The sequence below is a fragment of the Oncorhynchus gorbuscha genome, linkage group LG02 (genome assembly GCF_021184085.1).
Source record: "Oncorhynchus gorbuscha isolate QuinsamMale2020 ecotype Even-year linkage group LG02, OgorEven_v1.0, whole genome shotgun sequence".
NCBI lineage: Eukaryota > Metazoa > Chordata > Actinopteri > Salmoniformes > Salmonidae > Oncorhynchus > Oncorhynchus gorbuscha.
Window position 1 is genome coordinate 59,150,316 of NC_060174.1, and position 20,026 is coordinate 59,170,341.

At 42.0% G+C, this 20,026-nt stretch overlaps 1 protein-coding gene across 1 annotated transcript in view; it reads right to left on the bottom strand.

Moving 5' to 3' along the window:
• Window positions 1–280: 280 nt before the first annotated feature.
• LOC124005428 (forkhead box protein O1-A-like) overlaps window positions 281–20,026 on the bottom strand; it is an 81,189-nt gene continuing 61,443 nt past the window's right edge. Inside the window, exons 2-4 of the mRNA XM_046314693.1 lie at window positions 9,337–9,528; window positions 4,388–5,811; window positions 281–4,234 (exon numbers count right to left, since the gene is read on the bottom strand). Coding sequence (XP_046170649.1) covers window positions 4,408–5,811; window positions 9,337–9,528 — 1,596 coding nt within the window. The 3' untranslated portion in view covers window positions 281–4,234; window positions 4,388–4,407. The remainder of the gene's footprint in view (window positions 4,235–4,387; window positions 5,812–9,336; window positions 9,529–20,026) is intronic.

A 20,026-nucleotide genomic window follows, 5' to 3' on the forward strand; every position in this document is an offset into this window, starting at 1 on the left:
GACATCATGGCTTGGTTTTTGCTCTGACATGCACTGTCAACTGTTGGACCTTATATAGACAGGTGTGTGCCTTTCTAAATCATGTCCAATCAATTGAATTTACCACAGGTGGACACCAATTAAGTTGTAGAAACATCTCAAAGATGGCCAATGGAAACAGGATGCACCTGAGCTCAATTTCGAGTTTCATAGCAAAGGGTCTGAATACAGATGTAAATAAGGTATTTCTGTTTTTTATTTGTAATACATTTGCAACAATTTCTAAAAACCCGTTTTCGCTTTGTCATTATGGGGTGTAGATTGATGAAGAAAAAAAGTAATTTAATCCATTTTAGAATTAGGCTGTAACGTAACAAAGTGTGGAAAAAGTCAAGTGGTCTGAATACTTTCCGAATGCACTGTATAATCATATAAGCAGTTAACAATTATAGATATAGTTTCCAAGAGGTCAAGTCTCTATACTTCAAACAAACAAGAGCAATTTTACAATATATATTCTGGGGTCCGGAATTATTGGATCCCTTGATAAAGATGCACAAAAAAGACTGTATGAAATAAATAGTACAAATACTGAGCTATAGTGTATAATAAAAAAAATTATGTAAAAGAAAGGGGTCAAAATGATTGGATCTCATGCTTTCAATACTCCAGCACCCTCCCCTTGCAAGTATAATGACACTGAGCCTTAAAAAAAATAGATATATAATGAGATTGGTGAACACATTGGGAAGGACATTCCGCCATACAAAATCTTTCCAGATCCTTGATATCCTTTGTCTGCGCTTATGGACTGCCCTCTTCAATTAAAACTACAGGTTTTCAATTGGGTTCTCAAGTCCAGAGACTGAGATGGCCATTGCAAAAATATAAATTTTGTGTCCAATTAACCATTTCTTTGTTGATTTTGATGTGTGCTTGGTGTTATTGTCTTGCTAGATGATCCACTTGCAAAGAAATGTCAGCTTCCTAGGAGAGGCAACAAGGTTTTTGTCCTGGTACTTGGTAAATTTCTGATGCCGTTGACCTTAACAAGGGCCGCTGGACCAGTGGAAGGAAAATAGTCTGATAACGTCAAAGATCCATCACTATATTTTACAGTAGAGTCAAGGTATTTTCTGCATTTGCACTGTTCTTTCAAAGGCCAAACCCACCATTGGTGTGGGTGGCCAAAGAGCTCTATTCTCATGTCATCTGACCATAGCACCGCCTGGAGTTTGCTAAACGGCATTGGTACTTGGATTGGAACCGGAGCTATGGTCATATGGCATGAAAATAGAGCTCTTTGGCCACCCACACGAGCATTGTGTTTGGCCTTCGAAAGAACAATGCATATGCAGAAAATACCTCATCCATAAAAACTAAATTGGAGCATACTTATTATTATTATTAAAGAAACATATCTTTATTAAGAGATCCAATAATTCCGGACCCCACTGTAGATCATTTGTAATTCATAAACAAATCTCATTGTACTTTCATGGCAAATCTCAGACAAATATCAAAATACATTTGACTTTCCGTACATAAATTAAGAAATGTAACAGGCCCAAACACTTGTTTATGTTTGAGGATAAGCAGTTTTCTGTCAAATCTTTACAGTCAAAACTAATTATACAAAACACTTGAGCAACAACAAAACTTTAGAAGTGCAACATTGTAAACGTAAATTGGTCCGACTTTTATTCACGTTATCTTTTGTGTATATGTTGTTTACGAAGTCAATTTAAAAATGTCTACTTTCAGTTATTTGATTTTTTATACAAACAGCAGCTAAGTAACAATGTCAGTTTCCAAAAACAAAAAGAGCACTTAAATCATTGCATAATCTATTAGCTGAATACTTCATTTTTTGTTGAGTATCTAAATCAAATCAAATAGTAACAAAAAACAAAAAGTTAAGATACTAATAATAAGAAGAAGAAGGAGAAGAAGATTTTATACGATATAATTTTCTCAAGAATGATGATCTGAAAACTGGAACTAACATAGTGTGTCGGTCCCAAATGGCACCATATTCCCTATGTAGTGTACTACTTTTGAACAGAACCCCATGTGCACTATATAGGGAATACAGTACCATTTGGGATGCAGACAGTCTCTCACAATAGGGTCTCTGTAGGTGCTGCATACCATATCTTAAATGTTTGTCAATGTCAAATAATCTACATATTAATTTATTATTTACAGTGAGGTCACATGCTGAAAGTAGGTAAGGGATATTGTTTTGAGAGAAAAAAATGGAATCAACAAAAAGTGAAAGAAGAAATATATTATATCACTCAGTACACATATAGCTGGTAAGGTTTGTGAATGGTCCATTGTAACATCAATAACATGTCCATCCATACTGTATATCAAGAAAAAAGTTATGGATCATATTTTACATACCCAATCCCCATGTACTGTGACAGAATGGTGAGAGGTAAAATAAGTTGAGGTATGAGTGTGTGAGTGTGCGTTAAACTCATCTCAAATTGCATTAATTAAACATGTTTAGTAAATAGCCAAGTGGGGGAGAGCCTGGTAAAGAGGGGAATCCATTTAGACCTCAAACTCAAATTAGATATTCATCTGGGGAACACAAGAACGCATCTTGTGGGGCTGATATACAGTAGATCCCGTGCCTGGAGTTTGAGACAGCTGATTTAGGTTCAGTCCCAAATGACCACCTATAGGTACAGACTCTACCAGGTTACTCCAGCACTACACAGATTCTCACAGGTCACTCAGGGAATTATTATAAACTACAATGCAAAGTCTAGTAACAAATAAAGCCTTGACTTTCCAAAACTTACTTACATAAGCCTTAGACTATAAAAGGTGCAGTGAATCAGCACACTGACTCTAAAACATCAGGCTATTTAGGTTACACGTTTTGGTGTGTGACAAAAAAAGGAGGAAGAGAGGGAGGGTTGCTAGGGAGGAAAAAAGCTCAAATCCTGTGTTCTGCTGTTGAGCACCGTTATGTGAGATAAACTAGAGTCCATTATCAGCCTCTCAAATTATCACTGCCCTCCTAATGCATACAGCGCCCTCACACCCACAGACAGAGAAGGAGAGGAAGAGGGGGCGAGAGCGAGAGAGATGAAGAGAGGAATTGAGAGTAATAAGGCACAAATAGAGGCGAGTTAGAAAAGGGTAGGAGAGTGGGAGGGAAACGGTGAGAGTGAGAAAAGGGAGTCAGGGATGCGAGCTGAAATGAAGGCCAGGGAGAGTGTGATCGTCACAATCAGATAGATGATGATTAGGGAAAAGTAGATGGAATTAGGAATCGTAACTCGAAAGCGACGTGAAGGGCAAGAGAAGGGAAGAGTGATGAACAGCTGAGGAAAGAATAGCCTGAGATGTTAGATAAGTAACCACTTGCTGCACTTCTCTGATTTATCACTAAAATACATATATTATCACTGAACTAGTCTGATTTGTCCTATCCCTATGCTGGCCTGGTTCCTGGGTAGATGGTTCAACATAGCATATTGGTCATTTGAAAGGCAATGAGAGGCAATGAAAAAGGAATTTTAAATGCACACAGAGAAAGGTGTAAGAATAATAAAAATGTAAGAATATTCCTTTTCACAAATATACACACAGTATACATTACATATGTTTGAAGAATTGTAGCATATTTTACATCCCTAATATTTTATTCATACATAATATGCCAAATGCTTTTTGACAACCTTGTTGAAAAGCACCCTGAAGGGCAGGACTGACCCCACTTGAATGTAGAGTAGAACAGACTCCATTCCAGTTGTTTTTGAAGAGCTAAAACTAGCCCTGATCTTGTGTGATTTTGACACTGAACATAAAAAAGAAATACACTTGCAAAAACATCATGTGAGAGCCCCAAAATGATAATAACACAATAAAAACAAAATATATTTCACAACAAAACATAGCTTTTTGTAAATTAGGCTCCAGCTTCTTCCAGGTTCTGTTGAAGTGAATGACATTGTGCCGAGTCGGGCGCTGCTGTATTTACAAAGACAACTTCAGACGAGACGTTCCCTCCAAACAAGCACAGTCTCAGCCAGCCCCGATTCACTCTCTAAGCCCTTCCCCTTGGCCCTTACCCTTCGATCTTCGCAAAATGCATTATTTCTTCCACCTTACAGATCTGCAATGGATAGTGAGAGAATTGGGACGGGCTGATGATAGTGCTGTGGAGAGGGGCAATGGTTTCCTTAGACCTTTCCATTCTCTTAACGAAGGCCATTGTCGAAGGGTGAAAATTCTGAAAAACCACGCATGTAAAACCATTAATAACTGCATTATCCATGGGTTTCAGGATTTCAAAACATTTACCACACATGGTTTGAGACACTCGCCCACAGAATACTATATTATGTTTACACTGTCAAATTATACTGTATCTCTATACACTCACCTGTCTGAGAGGTGTTTGTCCTAGCCAGACACCCAGCTGTGTGTGGTGGTCTTCACCCCAACCCCCTGACTGAACCCCTGAGAGGTCACCATGGGGTCAAAGTTGAAGTCCAGCGAGTCTCCGTCCATCAGCGTGTCATGAAGAACAGACTCCATGTCACACTCAAACCTCTCTATGGACATGTCGTCTAGATCACTAGGCAGCCTCTCCTGATGATGGTTGTGATATTGGTGGTGATGGTGAGCCTGGGGAAGACCAGAGCTGTGGCCGTGGCCTGGACCTGGCCTCACATAACCATTAGCACTGCTGCCGTAGCTGGGTGGAGGAGCTCCGCTGTGGTGGGGACTATGGTTTTGGTGGCCTGAGGCTGGGTGACCACCACCACCACGTGGCTGCTGCTGTAGCTGGTGGATGTGTGTCCTGAGGCTAGCAAGACGGGCTGGGCCCCCGGCGTGGTTCAGGCTGGTCAGGGGAATTAGGCCACAGCTGTTCATGGAGGGCCCAGAGGGGGGAGGGCCCTGGCTGTGGAGGGGCCGCGGGTGAGGGTGAGGATGTGACTGAGGGTGCTGTGGGTGTTGCTGAGGTGGGGGACTCATTATCTTCACCCCCCCGTGCCCCCCTACCTGCACCTGGCTGCTGTAGTTGGGAAGCATCCGCCCTCCTCTTCCTCTCCCAGACTGGGACACTACAGTCTCCATGGAGGGCATGGCCTCGACACCACAACAAGGGTCGGCTACGTCAGAGGTCAACAGCTCCTTGAGTAGCCCAGCAGGGCAGTTGTAATGGCTCAGGAAGGGTGTGAAGGACCCTGGCGACTTGCTCTCTTGCAGCGTCTGCATGGGGATGGGAGAGAGATGTGGGCTATTCATCCCTGGCCCGGCCTGGCCGTAGTGGCACTTCCTATAGTCCTGCTGTTGGGGCTGGGGGTGAGGGGTCATGGAGGGGGAGCTATAAGGGCTGTTCTGAAGCTTGGAGGAGGGAGAGGACCGGGAGGAGTCAGGCCCAGACCCAGGACCACCGCCTACCCCCAGCTGGGTTTGATTCTTGGGGGACAGCAGGTTGAGGTTGTCAAGGAGGCTATCCATCACGTTCTCTGTTCCGCGGTGACCGTGATGATGACCACCCATGGAGTCGACCAGGCCCACTTCTGATAGGCTAGGCAGGGTGGCCATGGAGGTCATCTTAGGCCCTACTCCTCCGGGGTAGCCCATGTGGATGTCGGCCTCTGATAGGTCGACCTCCTGTTCCAAGAAGGGAGAACGACGGCCAGAGAGGGTGGAGGCGTCTGAGCTGGTGCGCGTCCGGAAGGTGGTCCAGGCCTCGAAGTCGTCGTTGCTGTGGCTATGGGAGTTGGGGCTGCCGAGCCACTTGGAGTACTGGAAGCCTCCCGGGCTGTCTGCACCCCCATCCACCTGGAGAGCCACCTGGCGAGAGGAGAAGCACAGAGGTGAGCTCAGGTAGACAAAGGTACACGGGTGGACAGGCCCCTGACACAAGGCTAAAAGAAAAACTCAGCACATTAGGTAGAGAATGCTTTAGTTCCAGCACCCTCAGATTCAGCAGCATACCACCCTGCATCCCACTGCTGGCTTGCTTCTGAAGCTAAACTGGGTTGGTCCCTGGATGGGAGACCAGATGCTGCTGGAAGTGGTGTTGGAGGGCCAGTAGGAGGCACTCTTTCCTCTGGTCTAAAAAATATTCCAATACCCCAGGGCAGTGATTGGGGACACTGCTCTGTGTAGGGTGCCGTCTTTCGGATGGGACGTGAAACGGGTGTCCTGACTCTCTGAGGTCATTAAAGATCCCACGGCACTTATCGTAGGGGTGTTAACCCCGGTGTCCTGGCTAAATTATATAAATATATATATATATATAAATATATATATATATATATATATATATATATATATATGAGATTATTCAAAGTAGCCACCCTTTTCCTCGATGACAGCTTTGTACTCTCTTGGCATTCTCTCAACCAGCTTCCCCTGAAATGCTTTTCCAACAGTCTTCAAGGAGTTCCCACATATGCTGAGCACTTGTTGGCTACTTTTCCTTCACTCTGCAGTCCAACTCATTCCAAACCATCTCAACTGGGTTGAGGTCAGGTGATTGTGGAGGCCAGGTCATCTGATGCAGCACTCCATCACTCTCCTTCTTGGTCAAATAGCCCTTACACAGCCTGGAGGTGTGTTGGGTCATTGTCCTATAGAAAAACAAATGATAGTCCCACTAAGTGCAAACAGATGGGATGGCGTATCGCTTCAGAACGCTGTGATGTCCATGCTGGTTAAGTGTGCCTTGAATTCTAAATAAATCACAGTGTCACCAGCAAAGCACCCCCACACTATCACACCTCCTCCTCCATGCTTCACATGGGAACCACACATGCCAAGATCATCCGTTCACCTACTCTGCGTCTCACAAAGACACAGCGGTTGGAAACAAAAATCTGAAATTTAAGACTAAAAGACAGATTTCCACCAGTCTAATGTCCATTGCTTGTGTTTCTTGGTCCAAGCAAGTCTCTTTATTATTGGTTTCCTTTAGTTGGGGTTTCTTTGCAGCAATTTGACCATCAGGCCTGATTCACGGAGTCTCCTCTGAACAGTTGATGTTGAGATGTGTCTGTTAACTTTACCTCCGTGAATCACTTATTTGGGCTGCAATTTCTGATGCTGGTAACTCTAATTAATGTATCCTCTGCAGAAGAAGTAACTCTGGGTCTTCCTTTCCTTTGGCGGTCCTTATGAGACAGTTTCGTCATAGCGCTTGATAGTTTTTGCGACTGCACTTGAAGAAACTTTGAAAGTTCTTGAAATTTTGCAAAATGATTGACCTTCATGTCTTAAAGTAATGATGGACTGTCGTTTCTCTAAGCTTATTTTAGCTGTTCTTGCCATAATATGGGACTTGGTCTTTCACCAAATAAGGCCATCTTCTGTATACCACCCCTACCTTGCCACAACACAACTGATTGGCTCAAACGCATTAAGAAGGAAATAAATTCCACAAATGAACTTTTAACAAGGCACGCCTGTTAATTGAAATGCATTCCAGGTGACTACCTCATGAAGCTGGTTGAGAGAATTCCAAGATTGTGCAAAGTTGTCATCAATGCAAAGGGTGGCTGCATTGAAGAATCTCAAATATAAAAGAAATGTTGATTTGTTATTGACCAAATACTATTTTCCCACCATAATTTGCAAATAAATTTGTTAAAAATCCTACAATGTGATTTTCTGGATTTTTTCTCTCTCATTTTGTCTGTCATAGTTGAATTGTACCTATGATGAAAATTACAGGCCTCTCTCATCTTTTTAAGTGGGAGAACTTGCACAATTGGTGGCTGACTAAATACTTTTTTGCCCCACTGTAATTACTACCTTGGAAGGACATTCTATATTGCAAGTCTAAACTCACAAATATCTGTGAGTTTGGGTGGATGAGAAGTTGAGCTTCACCACCCATGTAGAGAACCTTGTTAGGAAACTCAAGCTGTGTTGGTTTTTATTACTGGCACAAAGCTTGTTTTTTCTTTTCCGCTAGAAAATGGTTGATTCATTGCACTTTTCTCTCTGTGTGTTGGACTATGGTGATACTATTTATGTGCAAGCCTCACGCTCTACACTGAAGGCTCTTGACTCTGTGTATCATGCAGTACTTTGTTTTGTCATCAGTCAGAGGTGTCTTACTCACCATTATGATCGCTACAGTGCTGTCAGGTGGACATCACTAGTAACATGCAGGCTCAAACTCTGGTACATTCTTATTTACAAGGACATTTTAGGAAAACTGCCATTTTATCTACAGATATCCTCTCTTCTAGCTCAAACTGAAAACACATATACCTCAGCTCTCAACCTAGTTTCATGCTAAGAGTCCCGAAAATGTAGAGCCGAGCATGGAATAAGGTCCTTTCATTACTCAGCCCTCAGTCTTGGAATTCCATCCAAGCCAGCCTAAAACTCCAGGACCTAGTGTCGTGGGAGGACTTCAAAGGATAAATAGATTAACAGGTTGTTGAGAAATTTTGTTTTTCCTAGTTACCCACCTGATGTCAGTTGTTTGCATTGCCTTACGTAAAGAAGCATGTTGTTTAACTTCACACACACCACACACAAGCCTGCACGCGTATGCACACACACACACACGCACACACACACACACACACACACACACACACACACACACACACACACACACACACACACACACACACACACACACACACACACACACACACACACACACACACACACACACACACACACACACACACACACACACACACACACACACACACACACACACACTGTTTGTTTACCGCTGTATTTGTGCTGTTGCCAGTGTCTTTTTTCTGTGTCGTCCGTTTTGTCTTATATTGTTTGTTCTTTTTGGTTTATTTTGTCCCAGCCCACATCCCCACAGGAGGTCTTTTGTCTCTTGCCAGGCCAACACTGTAAATATCAATTTATTCTTGACTTGCCTGGTTGAATTGACTTCCCTGGTTAAATAAAGGTGAAATGAAATCAATAAAAATAAAGGTTCAATTAAATAAAAGTTCTAAATATCCCAACATTTGAATATGCATGTGCTTCAAGGAACTCATACAGTTGTGTACGCCTCATTAAAGCTACAAAACCGTCAGTGTTCAAGCTTAACATGTGATAACAATACAACAGTAGAGATGAACCGGAATGACGTTAACTCTCACATGTAGCCAAAAATAACTATCTGAAAGCCACACCCTTACTAAGCCACGCCTCCAATCTACTGATCTGACCCGCTGGGTCATATCTCAATAACCCAGCATCAATAACCCAACCGTGCTCATTTTGTTTTTGGTGTGGTCTATGTTATTCACTCTTCCATATTGACAAACAAACACTGTAGAGATTCTAAAAATGAAGCTAATAATAGACCATCTCCATTCTACTCCTACCTACCTTCTTCTTTGCAGCCCGTCCTCTGCTCTTGGTGAACTTGCTGTTGTTGTCCATGGAGGCAGCTCTACGTCGGGGGGACTTCCCGCTCTTCCCTCCCTCGGGGTTCAGCATCCACCAGGAGCTCTTCCCTGTCCCCTCGTTCTGCACACGAACAAAACGACTGTGGAGGGACAGGTTGTGGCGGATGGAGTTCTGGAGGAGAGAGTTTTGATTTAACATCCTAATAGACATTTGCAAATAACACCATTCAGGCTTTCTGTGTCTTAAAACGTTTTAGGATATACTGTAAATTGCTTAATTACGTAAAATTCTGGCAAATTAGTTTGCAATGAGTCAGGGTAACCCTAACCCTAACCCTAACCCTTAATCTATCAATCAATGCACAAACATATCTACCTATAATAGAGCATGCTGGGAAATATATCTAACACATATCTAACACAAATCTACCTGCAATAGAGCATGCTGGGAAATATGATAATGCTGGGCTGAAGTAATGTGTATGAGTTTCAGGTTCCTGTATTAGGGTAAAACTAGGCCCTCAAAATAAGTCCTAATGAAATACGGATAGTATTGTGTTAAATATTTTTTTTTATATTGATAACATATTTGCTTAGGATCTTACTTGGTGAATTCCATAGGACCAAAAACGGATAAATTCCACAACCAAAAGGCAAGGCACTCTGGGAAATATTTGAATTAGTCTTTACACTAAGCAGTGTGTTAAATTAACACTGTTCTGCTGTCTATGTGGGTCCACAGACTCAACACTTTCAGTGTTAATTTAACAATCTCTGTTAATTCAGTTGTTTTTTTACCCTGGAGAATTTGCTATGTATATATTGAGTCTTCATGTGTTAAAGAGCACTGATTTGTATTTCTCAGTGTAGTTTCTATTCTATAACTACTACATCACCTTCAGAGGTGGTAGAAGGTAATATAAGAAGCAGCTCTTTCTGTCTATGAAGGGATGGCTAGTTGAGGTGACTTGAGGACAAATGGATAGTATTGAGATTCAGGGTCTAACAAGTCAAATACCATGCCTTAAACCTTCCCTTACACCCAAGCACAAAAAAAGCACAGATCATAATTTCCGAGACGTATGTATTTGTCACTAAAGCTCCACTTAGCTTTACTGTACTTTATGAATGCCCAGCACCATTACTCCTAGTATTCAGGATCTACTACAGCGTTTCACAAACAGACCCCTGTGGGAGGGGGCCCTAACACTACACAGCTGATTCAAATAATCAACTAATCATCAATCTTTGATCATTTGAATCAACTGTGTAGTGTTAGGGGTAAAAACGAAACGTGCCCCCCCCACAGGGGTCCCAGGGACCAAGTTTGGGAAACCCTGGTCTACCATGTCAAATACCAAGCCTTAAACCTTAAAACATATGTCCCTCTAGCTCTGGGGTTACAGGACAGGGCTCTGCGCAGTGGGCCTTTAATACACTTTAAGTATGGTTTGGGACCTGAGATGTTTTGATACCATTATCAGTAAAGGATCCCTGTAGCCCTCCACCCTGACTATAACCTTGTTTACAATCTACAAAGATGTGCAGGTCTTTGAGGTGTGCACTCTGAGCCAGAGATTAAGGTGCTAGTTGCTAGCGTTGCAGTGTGATTTAAAAAGAAACAAAATAGAGAGGAGTGTTTTCTTCAACATTTCAGTCACAACACACACTGCACACAAACAACCAATGGTTGTAATCCTCTTCACAATAGCTCTTAATAACACGTTTCCTGTGGGGCTCCACCCTGTTTCACCTGTACAATCCTTTACTGCCCATCTATCAACTCCCCCTCACACACACGGGCACGCACACACACACACACACACACACACACACACACACACACACACACACACACACACACACACACACACACACACACACACACACACACACACACACACACACACACACACACACACACACACACACACACACACACACCTACAAACACACACACCCTAACCACATACACCATCAAACAGAAAGAAAATATAAGCAAGAGAGAAAGTACAAAGGTAGGGAAAAAATGTTTTTAAAAGGTATTCTTTCGTTTTTAAAGGAGGGTCAGGCTGAGAGAGACACCCAGAGAAATAGTTTCAAGAGATCAGTAAATTGAAATAGTTCCCCACCCAAACCATTCCTCTTTCAAGAAAATTTACTGCGGCTCTTTAATGATTTGTTATTCTTATCTCTTACTTTTTCTTTTTTTCTCATTGGTATTTTCTTAAAACTGCATTGTTGGTTAATTAAGGTCTTGTAAGAAAGCATTTCACTGTAAGGTCTACAAATGTTGTATTTGGCGCATGTGACAAACACAATTTGATTAGATTATTTGACAGTCGGATAACCACATATGTACTGTATAATCTCACCACCCAGAACCAAATTTCGCGGTGCATGTTTTCCAGTCACAAGAGACCCAACTTGGCTAGACCAGTGGGTTCTGTGAGGCAAGATCTGATTAGCCTGGATCTACTCGAAGGGGGTTTGAGTAACACTTTCTCTTCATGACTCACTTCCACTCTGTGTGTGTGTGTGGGTCAAATCAAAGTTCATTGGTCGCGTACACAGATTTGCAGATGTTATTGCTATAATGCTTATATGTCTAGCTCCAACAGTGCAATAATATCTAGCAATAGAAAATAAAAACAAGCAATTCACACATAATCTACGCCACAGAAAAATATATATAGGATGAGCCATTACTATAATACAGTATATACATACAGTGTAAGTGGGTGAAACAGTATGTAAACACTATTAATATGGCCAGTGTTCAATGGCTATGTACATAGGGCAACAGTCTCTAAGTGCAGGGTTGAGTACCCGGTGGTAGCCGGCTAGTAACAGTGGCTAAAGTTCAGGGCAGGGTACTGGGTGGAGGCCAGTTAGCTGTTTAACTGCCTGATGGCCTGGCGGTGATACAGCCTGACAGGATGCTCTAAATGGTGCAACTGTTGCCGTTTGTGAGGGTCTTAGGGGCAAAGCCACATTTCTTCAGCCTCCTGAGGTTGAATAGGCGCTGTTGCGCCTTCTTCACCATGCTGTCTGCGACCCCATCGATGTGAATAGGGCTGTGATCTCTCTGCTGTCTCCTGTAGTCCACAATAAACTCCTTCGTTTTGTTAATGTTGAGGGAGAGGTTATTTTCCTGGCACCACTCCGCCAGGGTTTTCACCTCCTCCCTGTAGGCTGTCTCGTCATTGTCGGTAATCAGGCCTACGGCTGTTGTGTCATCAGCAAACTTGATGATTGAGTTGGAGACGTGCATGGCCAAGCAGTCATGGGTGAACAGGGAGTACAGGAGGGGGCTGAGCACGCACACCTGTGGGGCCCCCGTATTGAGGATCAGCGTGGCGGAGGTGTTGTTGCCTACCTTCACCACTTGGGGGTCGGCCCGTAAGGACGTCCAGGACCCAGTTGCACAGGGAGGAGTTCATTGGCAGCTCAATGTTGTTTTCCTCGAAGCAGGCAAGGAAGATGTTTAGCTCGTCCAGGAGTGAGGCGTCGGTGTCCCCAACGTGGCTGGTTTTTCCTTTGTAATCTGTGATTTTCCCTGCCACATATGTGTCTGAGCCATTGAATTGTGACTCCACTTTGTCCCTGTAGTGTCGTGTGTGTACTTGTTCTTATATCCTTGTAGGTACTTGAAGTCCCCACAAGGATAGAAAACAAGGAAAATTCTCCCTATTGAGTACAAAGGCTATTTTAAGCTCAGGGGTTAGGTTTTGTGTGTGTGTGTGTGTGTGTGTGTGTGTGTGTGTGTGTGTGTGTGTGTGTGTGTGTGTGTGTGTGTGTGTGTGTGTGTGTGTGTGTGTGTGTGTGTGTGTGTGTGTGTGTGTGTGTGTGTGTGTGTGTGTGTGTGTGTGTGTGTGTGTGTGTGTGTGTGTGTGTGCGTGTGCGTGTGCGTGTGCGTGTGCGTGTGAATGGGTTGAGTTGAAGAAAGTAAGTATTGGAATAAGAGCTTAATTAAAGAGGATCATCAATAGTGGTTGTAGAGAATGGGAACCATGGTAACTAAGCCATGAAGACTGAAGAGTCTCACCTGTTGAAACCTATGTGTCTTATGGGGGGAGGCGTTTACCAGGAGGCTTAAATGAACACACACACACACGTTTGTTTTACTTTCCTTGTGGGGACCAAACAATTGATTCCCATTCAAAAAAAAAAAAAAAAAAACTAACCTTAACCCCAAATCACTGACCCTAACTCCTAACCCTAACTGTAACCTTAATTGTAACCCTAAACCTAACCCCTAAGCCTAAAATAGTATTTTTTTCTTGTTGGGACCGGTAAAATGTCCCCACTTGTTTGAATATTCCTTATTCAAAAACCAAATACACACTATGTGACCACCTTACTTTTTGTTTTGTTTTAGTTAACAGCAGAATAAAATGCTGGCTTAAAATCAATGCAATTTGCCTTATTTAGTAAACCAGCACTGGCTAAATATTAGACAGAACACATGCTGGTTTATTTTGACCCAGCAGCTGGGTCTTTTTTAATGTAATCAATAGGCTATTTTTCCCCACCCGTGAGAGTAAATGTCATTCTTGTTCATCGTGCTAATTTGGTACACTGCCAATGTCATTAAATATTATTTTTTTACATGACATATTCTAAAATAATATTTATAACATTAATATTTACATATTGTATAAAAGTGGTAACTATCCCAACTTTGGGATTTTCATAGGCTTTAAGAAACTCCTACAGTTATGTAAGCCTCATTAAAGCTACAAAAATGGGCAGTTTTCAACCTTAACATGTGATAACCATACAACAGAACAGATGAACCGGAATGACTTTACCCTCACGGACGTCCAAAGCCACACCCCTACTAAGCCACGCCTCCAATATACTGCTCTGTCCTGCTGGGTCATATCTCAATAACCCAGCGTCATTAACCCAGCATCAACAACCGAACCTTGTTCTTTTTAAAGAAAATAACCCAACTCAGTGACCTAATGCTTACAATCCAGCAGTTCAGTCATCAAACAACTTCTTCTTTTTTTTCGGGTAATGGGCAACAACAGCACATACTAGGAAGAAAGACTGGAGGGGGAAGAATAAAAGAAAGCTATAATTCACTACCTATTATCATTTATGTAATGGAGAAAAATAGAAAGTCTTTAGGAAATGAACACGATTCTCCTAGCTACCCACAGAAGAGAGGAGGCTACCATGGGGCAGCAGGTAGCCTAGTGGTTAGAGCTTTGGGCCAGTAACCGAAAAGGTTCCTCAATCAAATCCCCGAGCTGACAAGGTCAAAATCTGTTGTTCTACCCCTGAACAAGGCAGTTCCCCGGTAGGCCGTTATTGTAAACTGACATGCCTAGTTAAATAAAGGTTAAAAAAACAGACAACATAGAGAGACATATGGGTATAAAGACAGAGGACAGAAGCTAAGGAACATAACAGTGAAATTAAAAGAAAGTCCCTGATGAATTAGCTCTATTTTGGCAACCCACTGGACACAAATGTTTAGTTTTGATTTGCATTTGATTGAGTTGTCAACTAACGTGTAATCAATAAAAAATTAATTGGATTTAGTTTAAAAGTTGGGTGAAAAAAATATAAACACTCCCAAAATTCCTTTACGTTGATTACTTTTTTGTTGTTGAAATGACATGGAAACAACGTTGATTCAAGCAGTTTGTGCCCAGTGGGAAAGACATGGGCAGATTGACACAACCCCTCGCTTTGTAGCCTAGATCCAGTTCTGTTTGTGCTTGTCTTGTCTTGTTGACTCCTATAGGAACCAGGCTACTCTTTCTGTCCCTCTGTAGTCAGTCTGTCCCTCTCCTACCTAAACACACAGCCTGTACCATTACAGAAGACAACAAGGTCAAATTACAAGGACTGACAGACCGATTAGACTCACAGTCTGTCTGTCTGTCTGTCTGTCTCTGACGCACACGCACGCACACACGCACACACACACACACACACACACACACACACACACACACACACACACACACACACACACACACACACACACACACACACACACACACACACACACACACACACACACACACACACACACACACACACACACACACACACACACACACACACACACACACACACACAGACTGTCTAGCCAAAATCTTCCCAGCACGCTATAGTATCAACTTACTGTTGTGATGCAGCAGGACACAGGGAACAGAGAGAAAGACCAAAACAAGACAGGCGACAGAAAACAAAACACCCATCCACCAACCACCCAGGGAATTTCCCAAAACAACCATGTGGACTGAGGCTGAGCTAGGCTGAGACACCCCTCTGTACATCAACCCAGATGTACCAGACCACAGGATTCTGCATGGATACAAACACACACACACACCCATGCACGCATGCACACAGATACTGACTCTTGGAATGAACAACAATAGAATGATTATCCAAATGAGGCACAAGAATATCCATTTTGGTTTACGATTAACAACAGTGAAATTCTTCCATGTTTACTCACTCACAACATGATTCATAATACAACAATGAGCTGGGTGTCTCCTGAATTGCTCACATTCAGTTCAATCTATACTACACAACCTTTTTTCTCCATTCTCCCCCTTCTTATTGCAACTTTCCATGGATATATGGAACTACGACTCAAATCCCAGTGCCAGGCACAGAATTTATTTTTGTTTGTTTTAAACCTCAAACAAAACCTTAAAGGGTAAGTTCACCAAAATTAACATTTGGGTAGTTATAATGTATTTATTGAGGTCCTAAAAATGTATTGTCTCATTTTATCATTTCATGTCTGTTGAATGATGAGCAAAACCTGAAATTCCTACCATGTTTTGTTTTTTCTTTATGGACAGTCATTTTACATTTTACATTTCAGCGACCTACAGTACCGTCGGAAAGTACGTTACAGCCTTATTCCAATATTGATTATACACCATAATCACAAAGCAAAAATAGGTATTTTGAATTTTTGATAATTTATTACAAATAAAAAAACTGAAATATCACATTTACATAGGTATTCAGACCCTTTACTGAGTACTTTGATAAAGCACTAATGGCAGTGATTACAGCATCGAGTCTTCTTGGGTATGATGCTACAAGCTTGCACACCTGTATTTGGGGAATTTCTCCCATTCTTCTCTGCAGATCCTCTCAAGCTCTCAGGTTGGATGCGGAGCGTTGCTGCACAGCTATTTTCAGGTCTCTTCAGAGATGTTTGTGCCTCAACCCAATCCTGTCTTGGAGCTCTATGGACAATTCCTTCAACCTCATGGCTTGGATTTTGCTTTGACATGCAATGTGAACTGTGGGACCTTATTTTTTATTTATCCTTTATTTATTAACTAGGCAAGTCAGCTAAGAACAAATTCATATTTACAATGATGGCCTACCCAGGCCAAACCCTAACCCGGACAAAGCTGGTCCAATTGTGCACCTCCCTATGGGACTTCCAATCACAGCTGGTTGTGATACAGCATGGAATCGAATCAGGGTCTGTAGTGATGCCTCTAGCACTTAGATGCAGTTCCTTAGACCACTGCGCTACTCGGGAGCCCCCTTATATAGACAGGTGTGTGCCTTTCCAAATCATTCCAATCAATTGGATTTACCACAGGTGGACTCCAAGTTGTAGAAACATCTCAAGGATGATCAATGGAAACAGGATGAACCTGAGCTCAATTTCGAGTCTCATAGCAAAGGGGCTGAATACTTATGTAAATTAGGTATTTCAGTTTATTTATTTTTTTACAAAAATGTCTAAAAACCTTTTTTTGCTTTGTCATTATGGGGTATTGTGTGTAGATTGATGAGGGGGGAAATGATTTAATCAATTTTAGAATAAGGCTGTAACGTAACAAAATGTGGAACATGTCAAGGGGTCTGAATACTTTCCGAATTTACTGTATATCCATCGTTTTTTGTCAAAATTGCTCAGACTCTGTAGATTTGGTTGGGGATCATTGATGGACAATGATGTTTAAATCTTGTCTCAGATTTTGTAAGCAGATTTAAGGCAAGACTGAGACTAGACCCCTCAGGAACTCTCAACACCTCTTGGAAAGCCATTCTGGTGTGTCTTTTGCTTAAACATTTGTGTAATTATCCCGCAGAAAAAAAAACTATCCCAGGATTTTCAGAAGACTGATGTGGGCTTTCCTCTAACTTTTCATCTAGGGTTTACTCCTCTTATATTTATTTTGATCCTAACAAACTCCTCAGTCCCTGCTGGTGCAAGCATACCCATAACATGATGCTGTCACCCCCAAAAAATAATTACAAAAAATCAAATTCAATCCTGTTTAGATTACATTTTATGGCAGGGAAATACAAAAAAGGTAAAAGGGGGTGTAGACTTTCTATAAGTACTGTATATCCCAAAACAGTGCCCAAGAGGTAAACTCCTCTGTAAGAGAGGGCTGTTTCAGGCCCCTACGAAGGCTGTCACCCTCACCATTATAAATAATCAGAATTGTCCCAATGATCTGCCAGGATAGCGTTGAGGGTGGTTGCCCAATGAGCAAAGAGCATGACACCCTTGCCCGAGCTCTCGTTTAATCCAAGTACATGTGCAACGTGCGTACTGGACAACGACAGGGACATCTTTCTGGGGAAGGCGACAGTCGAAAAGAAATAGGCTCCAAGGTGCGACAACGAGAAGTCGGCCAAAGATGGGGTTAGGTACATTAACCTGAAAAACATTGGGGCAGATTGTGAGCACGAACAGTGGTTGGTAGAGCGCAGTCAAGACACAATCCCTTTAGGGATGCCAAGGGTAGTAGTAAAGAAAAAGACTGATGAATATTACATCTCCACTCTTCTCAGCGGCTGGTAGCTGCTGTGAAAGGATCTTAAGCACAATAGACACACCGCAGGATAAGTTAAAGGCTTAGAGACATCGATTCTCAGTAATAATGGTATGGGAATAAAAAATATGTGCCTCCCCTAGAAGTGACATATTCTTTTGGGATAAACTGTATTACTGTCGGGGCCTTGGCAGGCCCGAGAAAGAGGCTAGAGGACCTGACAACATTTTCAGGAGCATAGCACCCTGGAAAAGAGGAACGATCTGTTTAGTCATACCACTTTTTCAAGAAAATGCATCAACTGTAAAACAGAGAGCATGACTCATGGGGATGGCACTAATATTCCCTCAAAAAAAATTGGGCATAGCACATTTCATGTCTGCTGAGTGCTAATTTGAACATTGTGAAACTTCCGGCACGCGTTTACTGTGAACACTGAGACTACTGCGGCTATTTGATTATAATATAGGCCTACCAGATTGGCCTAACATCAAAAACAATCTGGAAAAATGCATCCCATGACATGGTAATAACTGTTCTATCTTCAGCCTACAGTAGCAGCAAATGTGTGGTGTTCAATGTAGGCCTACATTCCATGAGACTTTTGAAAAGAAAACATGCAGGGCTTGACATAAACCTGTTCATCCACTTGGCCTTCAAACAAGGTGATTGAAAATGTTGTGTTGTTTGATGCAACAAAAAAAAACATTATGTATAATTATTTTTTATTCCCATACCATTATTACTGAGAATCAGAAACATTATGCTACCCTCTGCCTATTGGCTACTTAGCTTATTGAAGACTTGTTGAAAAATACAACACTGCCCCTTTAAGCTCTTACAGGACTTGCTTTTCAAAAATACTAGAAATGCACACATTCTGTGCACTTGTAGGAAGCAACCACTCCCCCATTGTTGACTAGAAATTAGCTATAACTAGGCTAATAACTCACTAACTGGCAAAGAATATGATCAAAACAAGCACATCTACTCACGACAACTCATGCTGTCCCGTTCAAAGTGATATATATTGCAATGGATATTTGCAGTTAGGCCTACTGCAGCTCTGATTGGTTATGGTGCACCGGTCTGTGTAGAGTAGTGCATGGTCAATCTGACGTCTGCATTGGATGTACAGCATTTACGGTGAAATGGCTTTAGCAGAAGTCAGGGCATTCAAACTTCTTGCGCTTCGCCGAGTAGCGGGCCTCAGGAGGCTTCACAATTGTGTCACACCATTCATACGGCGCCTCCGACCACATTTTCGGATCAAGCATAAATTGGCTTTGAGTCGTGCATGTCAATGCAATAGAATCCTACTCCAATGCGCTCTGCCTGCAAGAAAATCTCTTAGCTTTGCATTGTTCATTTTTGTTTCAGTATGTTAAATTGAAAGTGCCTACAGTGGTTGCTCCACTAAAAGTTTTGCGATTATGCTGCGGGACTTAAGAGGTAATTTGTGGTTTAGTACGGTACCCTGCGTCACTACTTCATTGCTCCAGACCAGTACTGTTTCTCTAACTGACAATGAATAGGTGCCATAAACCTAGATAGAAACTGATAATTATGCACGACTTCAGTATTACTTACTAAAACTTTTGTTACACTAAGGTTTTTATTATTTTATTTTGTTAGGATTATTTTTGTTCTTACTGTAGTACTGTAGCCCACTCCTGACCGGTCATAGAGCCACTAGTAATGGTATAAGATACTGCATAGCAGTCAAGCTGTGTTGCTACAAATGCTGGTTCAATACCCGTAGACTGGGACACCCATGAGATGACTGTAGGTTTTTGGTATCGCTCCCTCTAAAAACAGAAATAAATCATTCTAAATAACAAACTGGTTTTATTTACAAATTAGTAACAATGTCTC